Here is a 19,106-nt window from a genome sequence, read left to right as displayed (position 1 = left end):
TCCTCTCCGCTGCTCCGTCCTCCCGGCGTCAGGCTCCGGATCCCGGCTGACTGAGCTCCGCGTCTCCCGGTCTCTCTCCGGTTCCTCCGGTAACTTCAGATCAGAGCTGAGGATCTAAAACTACAACAGAGGAGCACCAGAGGGATCCGGACTCTTCCTCTTCTTCTGGACCAGGACTTGGTGGTACTTTGGGGAAGCTTTTGGTCTCCCCCCACCTCCTCCTCCTCCTCCTCCACCTCCTCCTCCTCCTCCTCCTCCTCTCCACCTTAATCCAGGTGGTCCTGCTGCAGGAGGATTACTACTCTTCATCTAGTTCCTCTGGTCTTTGGTTCCTGGTGGAGCTGCAGCGGAGCAGCGGAGTCGGATCGGATCCCAGAAGGACTCTTTCTTTCTTTTCTTTGACTCTTTGATGTTCTCCATCCAGGACAGCCTCCCCCGGGGGGGTCTGACCATGAAGGAGGAGCCGCTCCCCACCGGCATGACCCCGGTCCGCTCCTGGATGCAGGGCGCCGGGATTTTGGACGCGAACACAGCGGCGCAGAGGTAAAACCGAACCGAGTCGAACCGAACCAAGCCGAGTAGAGCCGAGTAGAGCGACTTGTGTGTGTGTGTGTGTTTCTGCTCCATGCGCCGCCGAACTGGTCCACTACTACTCAGAGAACCAGTCCTTAGAACCAGTCCTGGTCCTGGTCCGACCTGCAGAGCTGCACAACCAGAACCAGAACCAGAACCAGAACCAGAACCAGAACCAGAGCAGAGCGAAACTCACCTGGTGACCTCAAATATTCGGAGACAAATAAAACCCAGGATGCATCACACACTGACAGACTCACACACACTAACACACACTCAAACATAAAGACAGCTAAAACAGTTTGACAGTAGAAGCAGCAGCAGCAGCTCCGTCGACCTGGAGAGCTGCACAACCAGAACCAGAACCAGAACCAGAACCAGAGCAGAAACTCACCTGGTGAATTCAAAATTCAAATTCAAAATCTTTATTTGCCATTTGTGCATAGGCTACACACATAGGGAATTTTGTACGGTTGTTCCAGGTCAGGTGGAGAAACAAATAAGAACACACAAGGACACACAAGACACAACGAAAAACACTTTACACAACGAAAAACACCTCAAATAGATTCGGAGACTTTTTACGGAGAATAAAACCCAGGATGCATCACACACTGACACACACAGACACTCACAGACACACACACACACAGACACACACTCTCTGGTCTAAACTCCGCGGCTCCGTGTTCCGCTCCGTGCGGCGCAGAGAGAGGATTATTTATTTATTTATTTAAACCTTTATTTAAGGAGGAATAATCCCACTGAGATTCAGAATCTCTGTTGCAGCGCAGCAGCTCCACACAAAGTACACACTGGAAAAACAACAACAACTAAACAAACATATAGACAGTTAAAACAGTTTGACAGTAGAAGCAGCATCGGTGAGAGAACATGAGTCAAACAGTCCTTCGCTTTAAAATCCTCCAGTTTAAGATGTTTTTGATGTTATTTATTAGGCTAAATAATCAAACGGAGTCAATTAACGCGTCTTTAATTAAAACAGAGTTTCAGGTTTAACAGATTTATTTTAAGTTTCATCAGAGAAACAAAAAGTCTGAGTGCGGAAAAAAAAAAAAAACTAAACTGAGTTTTTAATAAAAATGTTTCTGCATGAAGCGGCGGGAAAATCCGGTTGGAGCCGAGTCCGAGTCCCGGTCTGAGGGTCTGAGGGTCTGAAAAACCATTTAAATAAAATCACAGAATCAACAGTTAAAATACAAAAAAAAAAGTGTGTGCACGTGCGGGTCCGAGGCGTGAGCGCGAGCTTCAGGTGAAATTTGACCAATAAATCGATCAGAGAGAGAAAACAAACGGATCAAATTAATTTAATTCATAAAAATATCTATAATAATAATGTTAATTATTATTATAATAAGAACAAAGCAGAATTATAAAGAGTGTGTGTGTGATAGTTTAAATCTACAGGTTCAATAAAAACTAAAAAGTCCAGATTATTATTGATTATTGATTGATCTCATAATTATTGACACAATTAACTGATCATTAATTTTGTGTGAATGAATCAACAAATAGAAGAAAATGTCGCAAACAGGCTCAAACCTGTTAAATGTGGTGACTGATCAACTGCAGTTATTGGCTGATAGATTGATCATCAATCAATCAATCAATCAGCTGCTGCTGCTTTTAATGCAGATGGAGCAATAATTAGGCTATGATGTGTCAATAATCACAATGATCAATAACAATCAATAATATTCTCCATAACTCAGAATCTCTGAGGGTTTCACAGTTTGTCACTGCGGCAACAACAACTAATAATCACCAATAATAACTAATAATAATAATAATAATATAATAATAATAATCACAGTCACATTATTGATAATAGTATTGATGATGGCAACGATGCGTTCAGGGCTCAGACGAACGTCTGTAAATCTGAGTGTCAGTTCATTCATGATTTGGTGAATCAGAAATTAAACCGGATCGTTCACGTCTTTAGTTTCTCTCAGGAAGACGAAGTGTGTGAAATTAAACCTGTGTGTGTGTGTGTGTGTGTGTTCTGTTGATGTTGCAGCGTGTGTATTTAAACTAAAAAATCAAATTAGACAGACGAGAGTAAAAGAACAGAAACACACACACACACACACACACACACACACACACACACAGATCCAGATGTTTCAGATGTTTTAGATCCAGATGTTCTGACACGTCGACCTCTGACTCTGAGTCGTTGTAACTGTAACTTCACCACGACGTTGTCACAGAGTCTGACAAGAGACACACACACAGACACACACACGGTGTTGGAGAACGATGATGATGATGAAGAGGAGGTGTCGATGAGTCTGAACCTGATGATCAAACTGATGAAGATGATGATCAGTGTGTGTGTGTGTGTGTGTGTGTGTGTTCTTCTGGTTGTGAAGCTTCAGTTGTTTTTCTCAGCGATGAGCCGTTTCTGGTGTTTCTGCTGCACCTCTGGACAGATGTTGAGCAGAGTTCATCACAGACAGCTCCAGCGTCAACAACAGACTGATTATTATTATTATTAATAATAATAATAATAATAATAATAATAATGTTATTATTATTAATACTAGTTACAATAACAAGAACAATAGTAATAATGATGATAAATATTATTATAATTAAACGTGTAATAAAACAGAGTTAAACAGATTTTTATCACTGAAGTCGATTCAGAACTAAAACTCTAAAAAAAACCTTCAAATATAATGTAATAAAAACATTTCACGTGTTAATGAGACAATTTACTGATTATTATTATCGTTATTGTTATAATAATAATTATTGTTGTTATTAATGTTTAAGGATTATTCACAATTCAAATGAAACTTTACATTCGGCCGCTGCAGAACATCTGGACCAGAGAGTGACGAGCAGCATCTGGAGTAGGGACGACCATAAATATAATAAATATATTAATAATAATAATAATAATAATATAATAATTATTATTATTATTATCGAAGAACAGACAGAAGCGTGTGTGTATGTGTGTGTGTGTGTGTTGAAGCTGTCGCGGCGTCAGAGCCGAGGACAGAGCTGCGTTCACAAACCTCCGTCCTGATTGATCAGTGATCAGGAGTGTGTGTGTGTGTGTGTGTGTGTGTCTGTGTGTGTGGTTGGCTGGCCTTGTCATGGTGACGAGGCGTTCAGGTGCAGCAGGACAGATGAGGTAATAATTGATCGAGCTCATTGATCAGTTTTTATTGTGAAAGATGGAAATGAACTCACTCTCACAGATGCGTTAAGGTGGAAATCCCCTGAAATAAATAAATACCGCCTTAAAACCCCGAGGTGGATGTGTTAAAGGTCACGGCTCCGTGTCTGTGTGTGTCTGTGTGTGTGTTATTGTAAAGTGGGAATCGAACAGGGGACGGCGCGTCACCACGGTCAGACAGTCTGTTGACCTCTGCTCCTCAGGCGACCTCACCTGTGGTTGCCGTGACGACGGAGAGACAGTCACATGAGGGAGAAGTTTACGTAACCGAGGCGATGGCGGTGACAGAGCGATCTGAGTCCTGGTTCTGGTCCTGGTCCTGGTCCTGGTTCTGGTCCTGGTCCTGGTTCTGATCCTGGTCCTGGTCCTGGTCCTGGTCCTGGTTCTGGTTCTAGTTCTGGTACTGGTCGTGGTCCTGGTCCTGGTCCTGGTCCTGGTTCTGGTACTAGTCCTGGTTCTGGTCCTGGTCCTGGTCCTGGTCCTGGTTCTGGTTCTGGTCCTGGTTCTGGTTCTGGTCCTGGTCCAGAATCATTCACCGACTCTAAAATCTGATGATTTAATTTTAGTGACTTTACAAATGTGAACCAATCAGATCGTCTCGTTTAAACACAACGTGTGCGTGTGTGTGTGTGTGTGTGAACAAAGTGCAGCTGCTTGAACCTGAGACTGGAGTCGGTGACGATGCCTTCAGGGACCGTCTGACTCTGCAGCTCCTCACTGCACATTTCATACAGCTGAGTTAATAGTTGGTTCAGAAACAATGTAAAAGTAGAGGAGAGAGAAGAGCAGCAGAGTGAGAGATCCTGTCGTCCACGCCCTATCTCTGTCCTCCAGGGTCAGAGGAGGAGGAGGAGGAGGAGGAGGAGGAGAAGGAAAGAAGAGGAAGAGGAGGAGGAGGAGGAGGAGGAGGAGGAGAAGGAAAGAAGACGAAGAGGAGGAGGATGAGGAGGAAAAAAGAGGAGGAAGAGGAGGAGGATGAAAGAAGAGGAGGAGGAGAAGGAAAGAAGAGAAGGAGGAAAAAAGAGGAGGAAGAGGAGGAGGAGGAAGAGAAGGAGGAGGAGGAGGAAAGAAACCCCCCTCCTCCTCTTCTTTCCTCCTTCTCTTCTTTCCTTCTCCTCCTCCTCTTCTTTCATCCTCCTCCTTCTCCTCCTCTTCTTTCCTTCTCCTTCTCCTCTTCTTTCCTCCCCCTTCTCCTCCTCCTCTTCTTTCCTCCTCACCCTCCTCTTCCTCTTCTTCCTCTTCTTTCCTTCATCCTCCTCTTCTTCCTCTTCTTTCCTTCTCATCCTCCTCTTCTTTCCTCCTCATCCTCCTCTTCCTCACACTGGAGGTCAAGTAGTAAATAAACTGACGGTACTTGAACGCAGCAGCTCTTTGTTTCCTCGTGGCCTCTGAGTGTCAACACAAAGAAGATGCAATTAACCTGTGTGTGTGTGTGTGTGTGTGTGTGCATGTCTGTGTGTGTGTGTTACTTTAAAAAGCAAAAAAATGTTGTGGTCTTTAACAGAGACCTTGAATGCACCACGTTAAAAAGACGTTTCTGTTTATTTTGTCAAATAGGCTAGAGAAAAAGAACTGACCATGAACGCATCACATCGACCACATATACTGATTATTAATTAAAATTTAAACATTTTTAAAGATTCTGATGAAACTTCACCTTTTTGTTTTTATCTCTGTTCCCATCATCTCACTGGTCCCTGAACGAACCACACTGACTTACTGTAATGAGTGAAACAAGTGGAAAAGAATCAGATGATTAATTTGACTCAGTTTTAAAAATCAACCAAATTTACATTTTGAATCTGTGTCTATATGAATCAGACATGTAACAGATTACACAGGAGAGTAATCAGATTACACTGACATGACCCACAGAGTTCAATAATACAACATGTTACTGGATTATAAATGTTAATGCTTTGATTGTTAACAAAGCAGCTGCAGCATGTAAATATGAATGTGTGTGTTTATTTGTCTGTGTGTGTGTATGTGTGTGCGCATAATTGTGTGTGTGTGTGTGTGTAGCTGCAGAACAAACAGCTGCAGGTTGGAGTTTGACGTCCGTGAAACCTCGTCTGCTTTTACACTTAGACGCTTTTTCACACATTGAACACCTCACACAACCAACTAATTAACATACACACACACACACACACACACACACACACACACACACACACCCTGAGTGTGTGTGTGTGCGGTCTACAGACTAATGTGTTGGTAATTGCAGCCTGACAGCAGCAGCAGCCTCTGCAGAGCCACGCGCCCTAATTAGGAACGACACACACGATTAAGGTACAAATGGAACCAGTCAGGGGGCGTGGCCTCCGACGGCGCCGCCGCCACCACCACCGCCACGGCTACAGCTACAGGAGGAGAGAAAACCTCCCACAATGCATCTCTCTTTATCACACACGGTGTCTAAACAAGAGGAAGTGGCTCAGTGTTGATAATAACTGATCAATCACTGCTACACACACACACATCCTTGTAATGCTATCGTTGTGAGGACACTCATTGATATAATTTATTCCCTTTAGCCCCTTACTACGGTCGGCAAAAGAGAAAACACAACACAAAAAGAGAAAACACAACAACAAAAGAGAAAACACAACAACAAAAGAGAAAACACAACAACAAATTACTAAACAGTTTTCTGTTTTGTTGTTTTGTTTAGTAATTTGTCGTTGTGTTTTCTGATTTGCTGTTGTGTTTTTTCTTTTTGTGTTGTGTTTTCTCTTTTGCTGTAACAACATCTATGTCACGTCTGTCTGTCCTGGGTGAGGGATCCCTCCTCTGTTGCTCACCCTGAGCTTTCTCCTGGTTTTCCCTGTTAAAAGGGTTTTCCATGGAGTTTTTCCTCAGTGGATGTGAGGGTCTATGGGCAGAGGATGTTGTTGTGATGCCATGTAAAGCCCTTTGAGACAAACTGTTTGTAAAAACGGGCTATACAGATAAAATTGCCTTGCCTTGCCTTGCCTTGCCTCTCTTTTGCCATTGTGTTTTCTCTTTTGCTGTTGTGTTTTCTCTTTTTGTGTTGTGTTTTCTCTTTTGCCATTGTGTTTTCTCTTTTGCTGTTGTGTTTTCTCTTTTTGTGTTGTGTTTTGTCTTTTGCCGTTGTGTTTTGTCTTTTGCCGTTGTTGTGTTTTCTCTTTTTGTGTTGTGTTTTCTCTTTTGCCGTTGTGTTTTCTCTTTTGCTGTTGTGTTTTCTCTTTTGTTGTTCTGTTTTCTGATTTGCTGTTGTGATTTGCACCTCAGGGCCACCGTACCTTACCTTAACCTTAGCCATTAGTATTGACCTAACCTCAGCCTAATTACAATATTATAAAATCCTGGAAGGAGTCTGAGAAAGTGAGGACCGGCCAAAATATCCTCACTTTTCCAAAATGTCCTCACTTTACTAAAATGTCCTCACTTTACGAAAATGTCCTCACTTTCCCAAAATGTCCTCACTTTACTAAAATATCCTCACTTTACTAAAATATCCTCACTTTCCCAAAATGTCCTCACTTTACTAAAATGTCCTCACTTTACTAAAATGTCCCCACTCTGATGGTGTTAACTCAAACCGGTCCTCACATGTATAGCTATACAAGTACACACACACACGGCTAATAACAGCTAACCAGACAGGTTAGGTTAGGTGTGTGTGTGTGTCTGTGTGTGTGTGTGTGTGTGTGTGTGTGTGTGTGTGTTGTGGTTTAACTTGTGTTCAGATTATAATTTGGACTCAGTCTCAACTTCTCCTGTGCAACAATGTGTGTGTGTGTGTGTGTGTGTCTACACATCTGTGTGTTGTGTCACTGAATCAGATTTAAACATCCACCATTTATTTGATTAACATCCTGGCAGACGGACAGAGTGTGTGTGTGTGTGTGTGTGACAGGATGTGCGTCTGTGTGTGTGTGCGTGTGTGTGCTGTATGGCTCATTAGTCCAGCGTGTGTGTCCACGCTGGTTAAAGACTCAAACAGCCGTCACACTCCATCTCCTGTTTGATTAATGTCATGGTGTGTGTGTGTGTGTGTGACTGTGTGTGTCTGTGTCTGTGTAACTGTGTGTGTGTGTGTCCTATCAACACAGTCGTTACAGATCAAAGCTCTTCCTCGTGTCGCTACATCGTCTTCATCATCAAACGATCAATAACTGATCAGAGACCTGAACCTTTAACTTCAGGATTTGAAGGATTCGTCTCTTCTTCTTCCACCTTCTCCTCCTCTTCTCCTCCCCTCCTCCTAATCTCCTCCTTCTCTCCTCCTCCTCTTCTCCTCCTAATCTCCTCATTCTCTCCTCCTCCTCTCCTCCTCTTTTCTTCCTCCTCTTCTCGTCTTCCTCCTTTCCTCCTCCTCTTCTCCTCCTCCTAATCTCCTTCTCTTCTCCTCCTTCTCCTCCTCTTCTCCTCTCCTCCTTCTCTTCTCCTAATCTCCTCCTTCTCTCCTCCTCTTCTCCTCCTTCTGTCCTCCTCATCCTCCTCTCCTCCTCTTCTTCTCCTCCTAATCTCCTCTTTCTCTCCTCCTTCACTCCTCCTTCTGTCCTCCTCATCCTCCTCTTCTTCTCCTCCTAATCTCCTCTTTCTCTCCTCCTTTCCTCCTCTTCTCCTCCTCCTAATCTCCTCTTTCTCTCCTCATCCTTTCCTCCTTCTCTTCTCTTCCTCTCCTCCTCCTTCTCTCCTCCTCCTTTCCTCCTCCTAATCTCCTCCTCCTCCTCTTGTTTGTGGTGAAACATGCGGCCTCGTTTGCCCCCCTGCCTGTGTGTGTGTGTGCTGTACATTATGGGATGTCTCAGTGATCTGAGTGGCTGCAGCTGTAATTAGCTCCATTGAAATAATAACGAGGCTAACAAGCTTCCTGAAGAGGAGGCGGAGCTGAGTGGCACCACAGTCATCACGGCGATCGGCCGCCACAGCCACCGCCACCGCCACTGCCGCGTTGTGTGTAATTGGGATAATTATGGGATGGAAGTGATGCTCTGATGGTCGAGGACGAAGCAGGTGCCAAACGCTCAGAGTGTGTGTGTGTGTGTGTGTGTGTGTGTGTGTGTCTTCATCACTCGTGTCTCTTGTTCAGTGATTCAAACAGGTTAATCTGATGCTTATTATGGGATGGATAAATGAGATTGAACCTGACGACCACAGGAAGTGAGTGTGTGTAATTCTCTTAAACTGAGACACAAACAGGAAAAAATATAGTTTTTTCTCTCTCTCTGTCCTCAACAATGATGTCATTTCCTTTGTATCAGCAACAAATGATAAAAGTAGGATTAACAATAACAATCTCTGAATTTTACAGTCCAAGTCTTTAAAGGCCGTTTTCTCAGAAAGAGTTTTTCAGACTCAGACTCTGAGCTAGAAATCTCCACTTCAGCAGCACTTACACACACCAAACCTTCCACTTTGATCCCTTTCTATATTCTGAAGGTTTTTACAGAGGGGATTGTTGATATATCATTCACAGCCCCATTTATACAACGTTTTATTACTAAAAACATGGAGACAGTAGATGTTTTAGGGCTGGTGAAAGTATTTTCTCATTTACAGAGTGATAAAAAGAGATATCCACAATCCTCCTCTGTAAAAGCTAAAGACTCTAATATGTCAACCAAATAAAACAAAGTAGCTTTATCCATTGTTCAGATTTCAGTTCATTTACATATTTAAACATACAATTTGACAAAACTTGTAATACAACAAATATTTGTCTTAATGTGAGTGATGAACTTGGGAAGTTTCATGGTGATATCTGTTATTTTATCTTTATCCTGTTCACCGTTCACAACTTCCTGTGTGTGTGTGATGTCGACAGGTGTGTGAAGAAGCAGCAACAACACATACAGATGCTGCTGATGTTTGTTCACACAGGAAGTGAAGCAGAGACAGAGACACAGGGCGATGAAGCTTCATCTTCATCCTCCTCTTCCTCTTCTTCTCCTCCTATTTTTCTTCCTCCTCCTCCTCCTCCTCTCCCCCTCCTCTTCTTCTCCTTCTCCACCTCTCCTCCTCCTCTTCTTCTCCTCCTCTTTTTCTTATCTTCTCCTCTCTTCTTCCTCCTCTCCTCTCCTCCACCTCCTCTTCCCTTCCTCTTTTCCTCCTCTCCTCTTCCTTCTCCTCTCTTCCTCTTCCTTCTCCTCCTCTCCTCCACCTCCTCTTCCTCTTCTCCTCCTCTTCCCATCCTTTTCTCCTCTTCTCCTCCTCTCCTCCACCTCCTCTTCTCCTTCTGTTCCTCCTCCTCTCCCTCTCCTCCTCTCCTGCTCCTCTCATCCTCCTCTCCTCCTCCTCTTCTTCTCCTCCTCCTCTTCCTCCTCTTCTCCTCCTCCTCTTCCTCCTAGTACAAATGATTCATTAAACATTGGTAATGTCGGAGCAGAAAGGTCAGCGCTGTATTAATCTGCTGTCTGGGGAAAACAGAGAGAGAGAGGGAGCGGGAGGGCGAGTTTCCAGAAATGACCCCTGAGCATGAATAAATAAATAAATAAATAAATAAATAAATAAATATTAGTGCAATCATCATATTGATCATGAAGTGTTTCAGGAAACAAAACGAGCAGCGAATGAGATTGATGTAAAAATATTCCTGGCTTGTTTGGAGCGTTTCCCCTCAGAGAGCAGAGGTCGTTTTTTAAAGCTTGTTGTTTAAAAATAATTATTATAATAAACACCAGAATAAACTTTAAATAAATATCAGTGATTGACGACTAACTGACTCTCGTCCAATCACAGCAGCCGGTTTCTTCTCCTCTGGTTCTAACGAGGCGTCTCGTCCTGCTGCAGCAACACAAACACAATGTGGCTTCTTATTGGAACGGTTCATTATTCAATATGACTGATGATGTGACGTTATGTACAGCTGGTTGATGACATCACAGCTGGTTGATGACATCACTTCCTGTGTGTGTTTCAGCGGCGTGGGTCTGGCGCGCGCTCACTTTGAGAAGCAGCCGCCGTCCAACCTGAGGAAGTCCAACTTCTTCCACTTCGTGCTGGCGCTGTACGACCGGCAGGGACAGCCGGTGGAGATCGAGAGGACGTCCTATGTGGACTTTGTGGAGAAGGACAAGGTGAGACGCACACACACACACACACACACACACACACTGAAGATGTGAGAGCCTGAAGCAGAAACAGCTTAAAAGGATAGTTCAACATTTTGGCAAATTGGCCCATCACCATAATCCCTATAGTCATATCAGTAGGTTCGTTACCTTTAATTGTCGGTGCAAGCTATTTTTAGAACGGCAGAGCAGAGCCGCGAGCTGCTCAGAGCTACGCTACTGAGGCTCATTATGGGATTTCTTGGTTTCCCTCATCAAACTCATCAAATACACAATCCAACAACTCCACAACGCTCTGGTGGACAAGTTGTGACCTGCACATTCACCACGCTATGAGATAATAACACAACGTTACCAGACAGAGTTGTTTTAGACTTCAGGGACAGTTTTTCATCAAGCAGTCTCTGTATTCATGGATTGACTCTCTCTATAGATACCTGAGATCATTTATTTGTTTCACCAGCGGTTAAATATTGGAATCAGCTGAACTTGTAACTTGTACTTTTTAGCCCTATGTCGCCATTTCTATCAAACTGGATACATGAGAATACATGAGTTCTGGTCCTGGTCCTGGTCCTGGTCCTGGTTCTGGTTCTGGTTCTGGTTCTGGTTCTGGTCCTTGTTCTGGTCCTGGTCCTGGTCCTGGTCCTTGTTCTGGTCCTGGTCCTGGTCCTGGTCCTGGTCCTTGTCTTGGTCCTGGTCCTGGTCCTGTTTCTGGTTCTGGTTCTGGTTCTGGTCCTGTTTCTGGTTCTGGTCCTGGTCCTGGTCCTGTTTCTGGTTCTGGTTCTGGTCCTGGTCCTGGTCCTGGTCCTGGTCCTGGTTCTGGTTCTGGTTCTGATCCTGTTTCTGGTTCTGGTCCTGGTCCTGGTCCTGGTCCTGTTTCTGGTTCTGGTTCTGGTCCTGGTCCTGGTCCTGGTTCTGGTTCTGGTCCTGGTCCTGGTCCTGGTCCTGGTCCTGTTTCTGGTCCTGTTTCTGGTTCTGGTTCTGGTCCTGGTCCTGGTCCTGGTCCTGGTCCTGGTCCTGTTTCTGGTTCTGGTTCTGGTTCTGGTCCTGGTCCTGGTCCTGGTCCTGGTTCTGGTTCTGGTTCTGGTTCTGGTTCTGGTCCTGGTTCTGGTTCTGGTTCTGGTTCTGGTCCTGGTCCTGGTCCTGGTTCTGGTTCTGAAAAGGACACGGCTCATAAACATTTGAATCTGTCAGAGTCTTTGAGTTTGGACCATTTTGATCCAGATCCAGATCCAGATCCAGGTCCAGAACCAGAACTAGACCAAATCAGAGTTTTTCTTCTCATTATTGATTATTGATTATTGGTTGACATGGAGCAGACGCCGTCTCCTTTAACCAATGAGCTGAGAGCTGAGGGCGAGGGGGCGGAGCTAAGAAAGAGAGCATGTGTGTGTTTGTGTGTGTGTTAATGAGCTGCTCTGTGATCCGCTGCCAGCTGGCAACAAGCCCCGCCCCCTCACAACGCCCACTCTCTCACCTCAACTCAGCTTTGACCTCTAGTCTCTCGCCCCAACACACACACACACACACACACACACACACACACACACACACACACACACTCTCTCTCTCTCTCTCTCTCTGGGACTGAGCCAACAGTTGGCACCAAGAGAGAGAGAGAGAGAGAGAGAGAGAGAACGAGAGGGTCGAGAGAGAACAGAAACAGTGGGAGAGAGAGAGAGAGAGAGAGATATTCACATACTTTTCTTTTGGTGGCTGTGCTCGTTCGTCCCGTCGCCACGGTGATGGAGGACACACGGTTGCTCACCTGGAGGCGTGAGTGGGCGGAGTCAGCTGACGGACGAGTGACAGTGTTTATTTATGGTGGTAGAGAGACATAGAGACAGACAGAGAGAGAGAGAGAGAGAGAGAGAGAGAGAGAGGGGCGATCACTGTCCAGCTCAATCAATAATAATTAACAATAATCAATAATCAACACTAATAGAATCCATCCTGTCCTGATCAGTATCATCAATGAGTCTGATCGTTTTCATTCAGTTTTTCTCTCTTTACACTGTAAAAACTCAAAATCTTTCCAAGAATATTTCTTATTTCTTGTCAAAATGTCTCATTTCTAGTCAAAACTAATCTCTTTATACTTTAAATAAGACTCATCACCTAAAAATTAACTTGTTTTTAGATCATTTTCACTTGTTTCAAACAAACTTTCACTTGAAATAAGTAGAAGAATCTGCCAGTGAAAGCAAGTTTTTTTTGTGCTTGTAATAAGACAGAAAAACTTGCTCCACTATCAGATTTTTCTACTTATTTCAAGTGAAAATATGTTTGAAAGAAGTGTCTAAAAACAAGCTACTTTTTTTATGTATAACTATGTATGTATATGTATAAATATTAGGGATGCACAATATCGGTCCGATAATTATCGGCCCGATATCAGGAAATTATGACGTCATTTCGATAAATCCGATATCATAACTTATCGGCCCGATAAGATTTATTATATATTTTTTGTCAGCACTGCGGTATGGGTCGTTTTTTTTTTTTTACCAAGCGCTCTCACTCAGAGCGCTCTGCTCTACTCAAACATGAGACCTGCAGCCTGCAGTGAATGCTGCGTTCATGTGGCCTCCCTATAATCGGAAAAACAATATTCTGACTGAAATCAGAATAGTCCCTCATTTCGGAAAACAACTCGTCAACTCGGTCATAATTTTGGTAGTTGCCGACTTGACTTGACTTATCCCAATTACCCTCATTACACATAAACCATAGAAATATGAACATAAAAAGGTCTGAAGAACGGCTCGCAAAACGGGAACAGGGAACTTCTGTCAACACGTGAACGCAGCACAACGTGCGTACTGGGTTTGTAAACACAACATGACGGCGCTAATGTGGGGCGGTAATAAAGAAGACAGCTCGCTGGATATCTGTAATAAATGTTCCAAGGAAGCTCCACGAGGAGGGAAAAATAGCGCGAGCAAACCTGGTCAGTCACCTGAAACATGACCGTCGCTCCGACGGAGTTTTCAAAGCTACGAGGACGATGCTAACGACGCTAGCAACATAAAGCTAACTGTAAGAAGCCACCGGGACACAAACACACACAGGCTGTGTTCGAAATCACCCCCTATCACGGATGTAGTGCACTATATAGTGTGTTCGCCATTTTGTAGTGTTGTTCGAATTCTCCGCGATTAATTTCATCCACTATGTAGTGGATGACAAAACACCCACAATGCACCGCGAAATTGAGTGAACAAGCGATGTACACTACTTTCTACTCCCGTATCCCACAATGCAATGCGGTCGTGTTTTGCCAGAGAAGAAGAGGAAGCTAATTAGCATGTTAGCTACGATTTATTTAGGCAATTTACCAAAAAAACTCCTCAGACGTATTTGCCTTCGCTCCGTTTGCCTCGCCCGAGGAGCAGGAGTTTGGCAGCAGCATCCGAACATTAACAGGCAGCATTAAATCAATCTAATTAAGAAACTGTAGTAGAATATGTAGTAAATACGATCTGACGAGCTAAGCTAATAGCCACAGAGCATAGCCACAGAGCCGCTAACGGCTCACGGTCGGGACACAACAGTAGTTTACCAAACCAAACTTCCGATATTTCAACAGTTTATTGTCCGAGTAACACAACCACACATAATCACATCCTCAAATGTTCCCGCAAGTGTCTGGTTTTTATTTTTATGTGTCCGGTTTGTTTCATACATCCATGGTTTGTTTACATGATTCTCGGCGCGTCTGCTTCCGTCACAGCAACACCTGGCGCATCAGCTGACGCAACCACGTCCAGAAAATTACCGTCTAGTGTCCGAATTCTCCTCCCGTCGTTCCCTACATCGTGTACATGATGTAGTCCACTATATCATACATGATGTAGTGGATAGGGAGTGAGTGAGTGAGTGGGTGATTTCGAACACAGCCACAGTCTCCCTCTCTCTCACCCTCAACCACACACACACACACCCCTGCACCCCCCCACCCCCTCTCACACAGACACTCTGTCTGTGTGTGTGTGTCTCTCTCTCCCTCTCTGAAAAGTTATTCATTTGTATGGAACTAGACAAGCTTTTTTAACTTGTGGGATGCACTTTTCCCACTTTGTATTTATTTTAAATGAGTAAAATAAATAAATAAAATAATGCAAAGTATTCGCATCAGTTCTAGAGTCTTTTATTTTTATATCAATAAGTAAAGCACCTTATTTAAATAGATGTTCATTTGAGATATCAAATAGTGATATCTTTTAGCAAATGTTTGAAAGGCTTGTTAATAGAATATCTTCATTTAAAGAGTCAAAACTGTTTTTGGTTTGTTTATAGTATTGATGTCATGATATATGTTAGGTCCTCACTAGTCTTTTTTTTTTTTTATCTCCAAGTATGTTATCGGTTATCGGTATCAGTATCGGCCTTCGGAAGCAGAAAGTTATCGGTTATCGGTATCGGTTTCAAAAAAATGTTATCGTGCATCCCTAATAAATATAGTTATTTTAGGTATAATGAGATTTGTTTTGACTAGAAATAAGACAAATATTCTTGGAAAGATTTTGAGTTTTTGCAGTGTGCTGATGTTGAATTTACTTTACTTTTGTTTTATTATTTTAAAGCTCATTAATATTATTATTATTAATAATAATAGCCTAATAATAATAATTTGATCTGATCTATACAGGGGTTAAAGTTCACTGTGCGTCCGTAGATCTGGTTTATGATCTGATTGTAGAACTGAGGAAGTCTTTCCAACGTCTCGTCATGTTGAAGGAAACTGTTTGTGTTTCTGCTGCTCATGTTGTCGCTGTTTCTAATTGCTGCTTGTCATCAAACATAACTGTGTGTGTGTGTGCAGGCTTCAGGAGTGTGTCTTTTTAGAATAAAATCCCAATAATCCAGGAAAACCACAAAATAATAATCACTTTTACTTGATTTGTATACGTTATGAGATCGTTTGATCCAAATTTCAAGTGTCTATTAAGACGTTGTAGAGCAGCGTGTTGACATGAGACTGTTATTAATGTGGCTGTTACAGCAGCAGTTGGAACACACAAGGTACAAGAGGAGAAGAATATGTAAATATAGAGATAGAAAAATCTATGTAAGACAAACATATGTAGAATGTTTCAAGAGTATATGCCGTATATACATACATTTATATATATATATATAGGGGTGTGATGATACACTCATCTCACGAGAACGAGACGAGACGAGATTTTAAGAAAACTACAATGACAAAATCTGTGACTGGACCAACAGTCTTACTTAACCGAGTTGCACATGCATTTTGAAATGTTTTATTATAACTCTTTACATGCATGATGTAAGCATGAGCTTTTAACTTCTTCTTCCACAAACTAAAACTAAAATTTATAAAAGTTAAAATAAAATATTCCTTTTTTTTTCAAGTGCAAACAATATTATGTGCAGTGTTTCCTCTAGGATTTTTTAAAGTAGGCCTAGTGGCAGTGACCCCCCCCCCCACAGTGCCATTTCACTACTCGGATACGCGGATCTCGGATACTCGGATATACACAGTGCTGGTTGTTGTAAGGCATAAGAGCATATTGCCCAGGCAGGGGGTGTGTGGGGGTTTACAGTGTGCAGTTTGTAGGAGTTGAATTGTTGTACGTCAATAATAAATAAATAGCCAAATAACAACTGGAATGATAAACACTGGAGATGTGTGACGTGAGCAGAACAAATGTCAGTGTGTGGTGGTCATAGAGCTTTAACGTGCAGCTGCATTAGCGAGAACAGTAGAAAGAGTTTCTTCTGAATCTCATAGGCTATTTACATATTGTGTTATTTGTTCAGCAGACGTCAACTGCAGCTTGAAAAATTATTCACTCAGAAGATTTAAAAGATTTTCAACAAATATTTTCATAACCCATTAATCTGTTAATTATTTAAACGATTAGGCTAATCGATTAGTTGTTTGGTCAATTTAAGGTTAAATAATGTCTAAAAACATCAATCAGTGTTTCTCAAACCACCAGACGACGTCCTCAAATGTCTTGTTTTGTCCACAAACCAAAGAGAGACTCAGTTTATTGTCATAAAGGAACAAAGAAACCAGAAATATTCACAGTTAAGAAGCTGAAATCAGAGAATCTGGAGTTTTTTCCTTAAAAAAACGATTATTAGTTTATCAAAATACTTGACGATTCATTTAATAATGGATTATTGTTCAATTAATTGTTGCAGCTCTAGTCTTTTTTTTTTTTTTTTGCTTTAATCCCTGTTTATATTTGATCATTTTGTGATGACCTCGTCACCTGTCGCTCTGATACACACAGCATTGATGATGATGATGATGATGATGAAGATGTTTGTGTGTTTGTGTGTGACAGGAATACAACGGAGAGAAGACCAACAATGGGATCCACTACAGGCTACAGCTGCTCTACAGCAACGGTGAGACACACACACACACACACACACAGTCTTTAGGACACGTGACATCACACTCGGGGTCTGTGACATCATTGTTGGTCGTCACTTATTGGCTGGAGTTTCTCTCCATCCAGGTGGTTAGTTGCAGGTAAATAGCTGATGAACTGAAACTAAAGTGTGTATCGGCCTACCGTCCTGCACTTTAACAGGCGTGTTATTATATAGTGATTATAAAGCCTAACCTAGCCATTTCCTTCTGGACGTTGCATTAAGCTTCAGATACGGTAGAAAAGGAGTTCATATGTGAAGATTATCTCACTGAACTAAACTCTGAAGGATCAGAAACTGGTGTTTTAGTCACAGAGCTGCACTGCAAAAACTCAAAATCTTACCAAGAATATTTGTCTTATTTCTAGTCAAAACAAATCTCATTCTACTTAAAATAAGACTCATCACATTTTAAAAAGTAGCTTGTTTTTAGACACTTTTTACTTTTTTCAAGCAAATTTTCCACTTTAAATAAGTAGAAAAATCTGATAGTGGAGCAAGTTTTTCTTTCTTATTACAAGCACAAAAAACTTGCTTTCACTGGCAGATTTTTCTACTTATTTCAATTGAAAATTAGTTTGAAACAAGTGCTGGGATGCAAACAGCGCGCCGAAAAGCAAAAACTCGCTTTTTTCATGACCAATTAGGTGACTTGTGTGAATCGTTCAGATCCGAAGAGTTTTTGTTTTATTTTGGGGGGGGGGGGCCTCAGCGTCTCAGCTCGGGTCAGTAAAATGTTTTTCTAACAGGCTGACAGTGACAATCACATGAAACTGAGGCGAACTCATTCATGGTTGTCTCTGATTATACTGATAACAGCCTACCTCCAATGTAGATGCGCAACATGCGCGCTCATTAAAGCGGCGCGTATCCGCGTGCAGTCGGTGCGACGGCGTTTTTTTCCCCCGTGCATGTCCGTGGAGCTGTGCGCCGCGGACATGCACGGTTCCCTACGTTGCTGCCCCGTTTCAGAGGTGAAGGAAGCCCTAAGTGGAAAGACATCGCCTCCCCGATGTAGAATGTGTTCAATTCAGTGAAACTAACACATTATATAGGCCTATATGTCTCATATATGTTTTTTTTTTTTGTTTTTTTTTTAAGCATTTTTAATATAGAAATATTGGCCTTCTGAAAACTATGTCCATCTATATGCACTCAATACTTGGTTGGGGTTGAACTACTGGAAATTGACTTTTCCATGATATTGTAATGGTGTAATGGTGAGTGCCCCCCCACCCCCAGAAATTCCTCTCTTTTTTGGTCCTGACCCATTTGCATCCCTGCAAGTGAAAATGATCTAAAAACAAGTTAATTTCTAGGTGATGAGTCTTATTTTAAGTGGAAAGAGATTAGTTTTGACTAAAATTGAGACATTTTGACAAGAAATAAGACAAATATTCTTGGAAAGATTTTGAGTTTTTACAGTGTAGTTTTCTGACTTCATCCACAACACAATGCAGAAATCACATTCACTTTCTCTACTGGAACCAGAACGTGATGAACTTCAGCCCTGGTAACACAACTCTGTTGTCGCCACTGTGGGACTCAATCACCAATCACCAGAGGGAGAATAAGCCCCGCCCCCTGCTAATGGCTAACAGGTGTTAGCTTGATCCGCTCGGCTGCTTCGCTAACACACGACAAGAAATCCTGATTGATCTTTAATTTGTTGTGGAACCAGGATTCCTTGTTATCCTGGAGGTGGGGGGGGGGGGGTGTCCTATAAATAATAAACAGCTCTGGAGCCGCTAATGTTTGTTTTTGCTGAGGGGGGTTAGCGTTGACGCGACGACACGAAAAGAGCTACAGAAAACATAAATATACTACAGGGACATAAATAATAACAGAATTCA

At 42.5% G+C, this 19,106-nt stretch overlaps 1 protein-coding gene across 4 annotated transcripts in view; it reads left to right on the top strand.

Annotated features, from left to right (window-relative positions):
- Positions 1–381: 381 nt before the first annotated feature.
- The window catches only part of LOC146979273 (transcription factor COE3), a 170,596-nt gene continuing 151,871 nt past the window's right edge, over positions 382–19,106 (top strand). For all 4 annotated transcript variants that reach the window (XM_085788985.1, XM_085788983.1, XM_085788986.1 and 1 more), the window contains exons 1-3: positions 382–543; positions 10,683–10,839; positions 17,163–17,226. In XM_085788985.1, coding sequence (XP_085645111.1) covers positions 410–543; positions 10,683–10,839; positions 17,163–17,226 — 355 coding nt within the window. In that variant the 5' untranslated portion in view covers positions 382–409. The remainder of the gene's footprint in view (positions 544–10,682; positions 10,840–17,162; positions 17,227–19,106) is intronic.

This window comes from Trachurus japonicus, chromosome 10 (genome assembly GCF_045865225.1).
Source record: "Trachurus japonicus isolate A0001 chromosome 10, Traja_1.0".
Classification (NCBI taxonomy): Eukaryota; Metazoa; Chordata; class Actinopteri; order Carangiformes; family Carangidae; genus Trachurus; species Trachurus japonicus.
The sequence above is the reverse complement of the archived record's forward strand: the minus strand, read 5'-3'. Positions and strand labels throughout refer to the sequence as shown.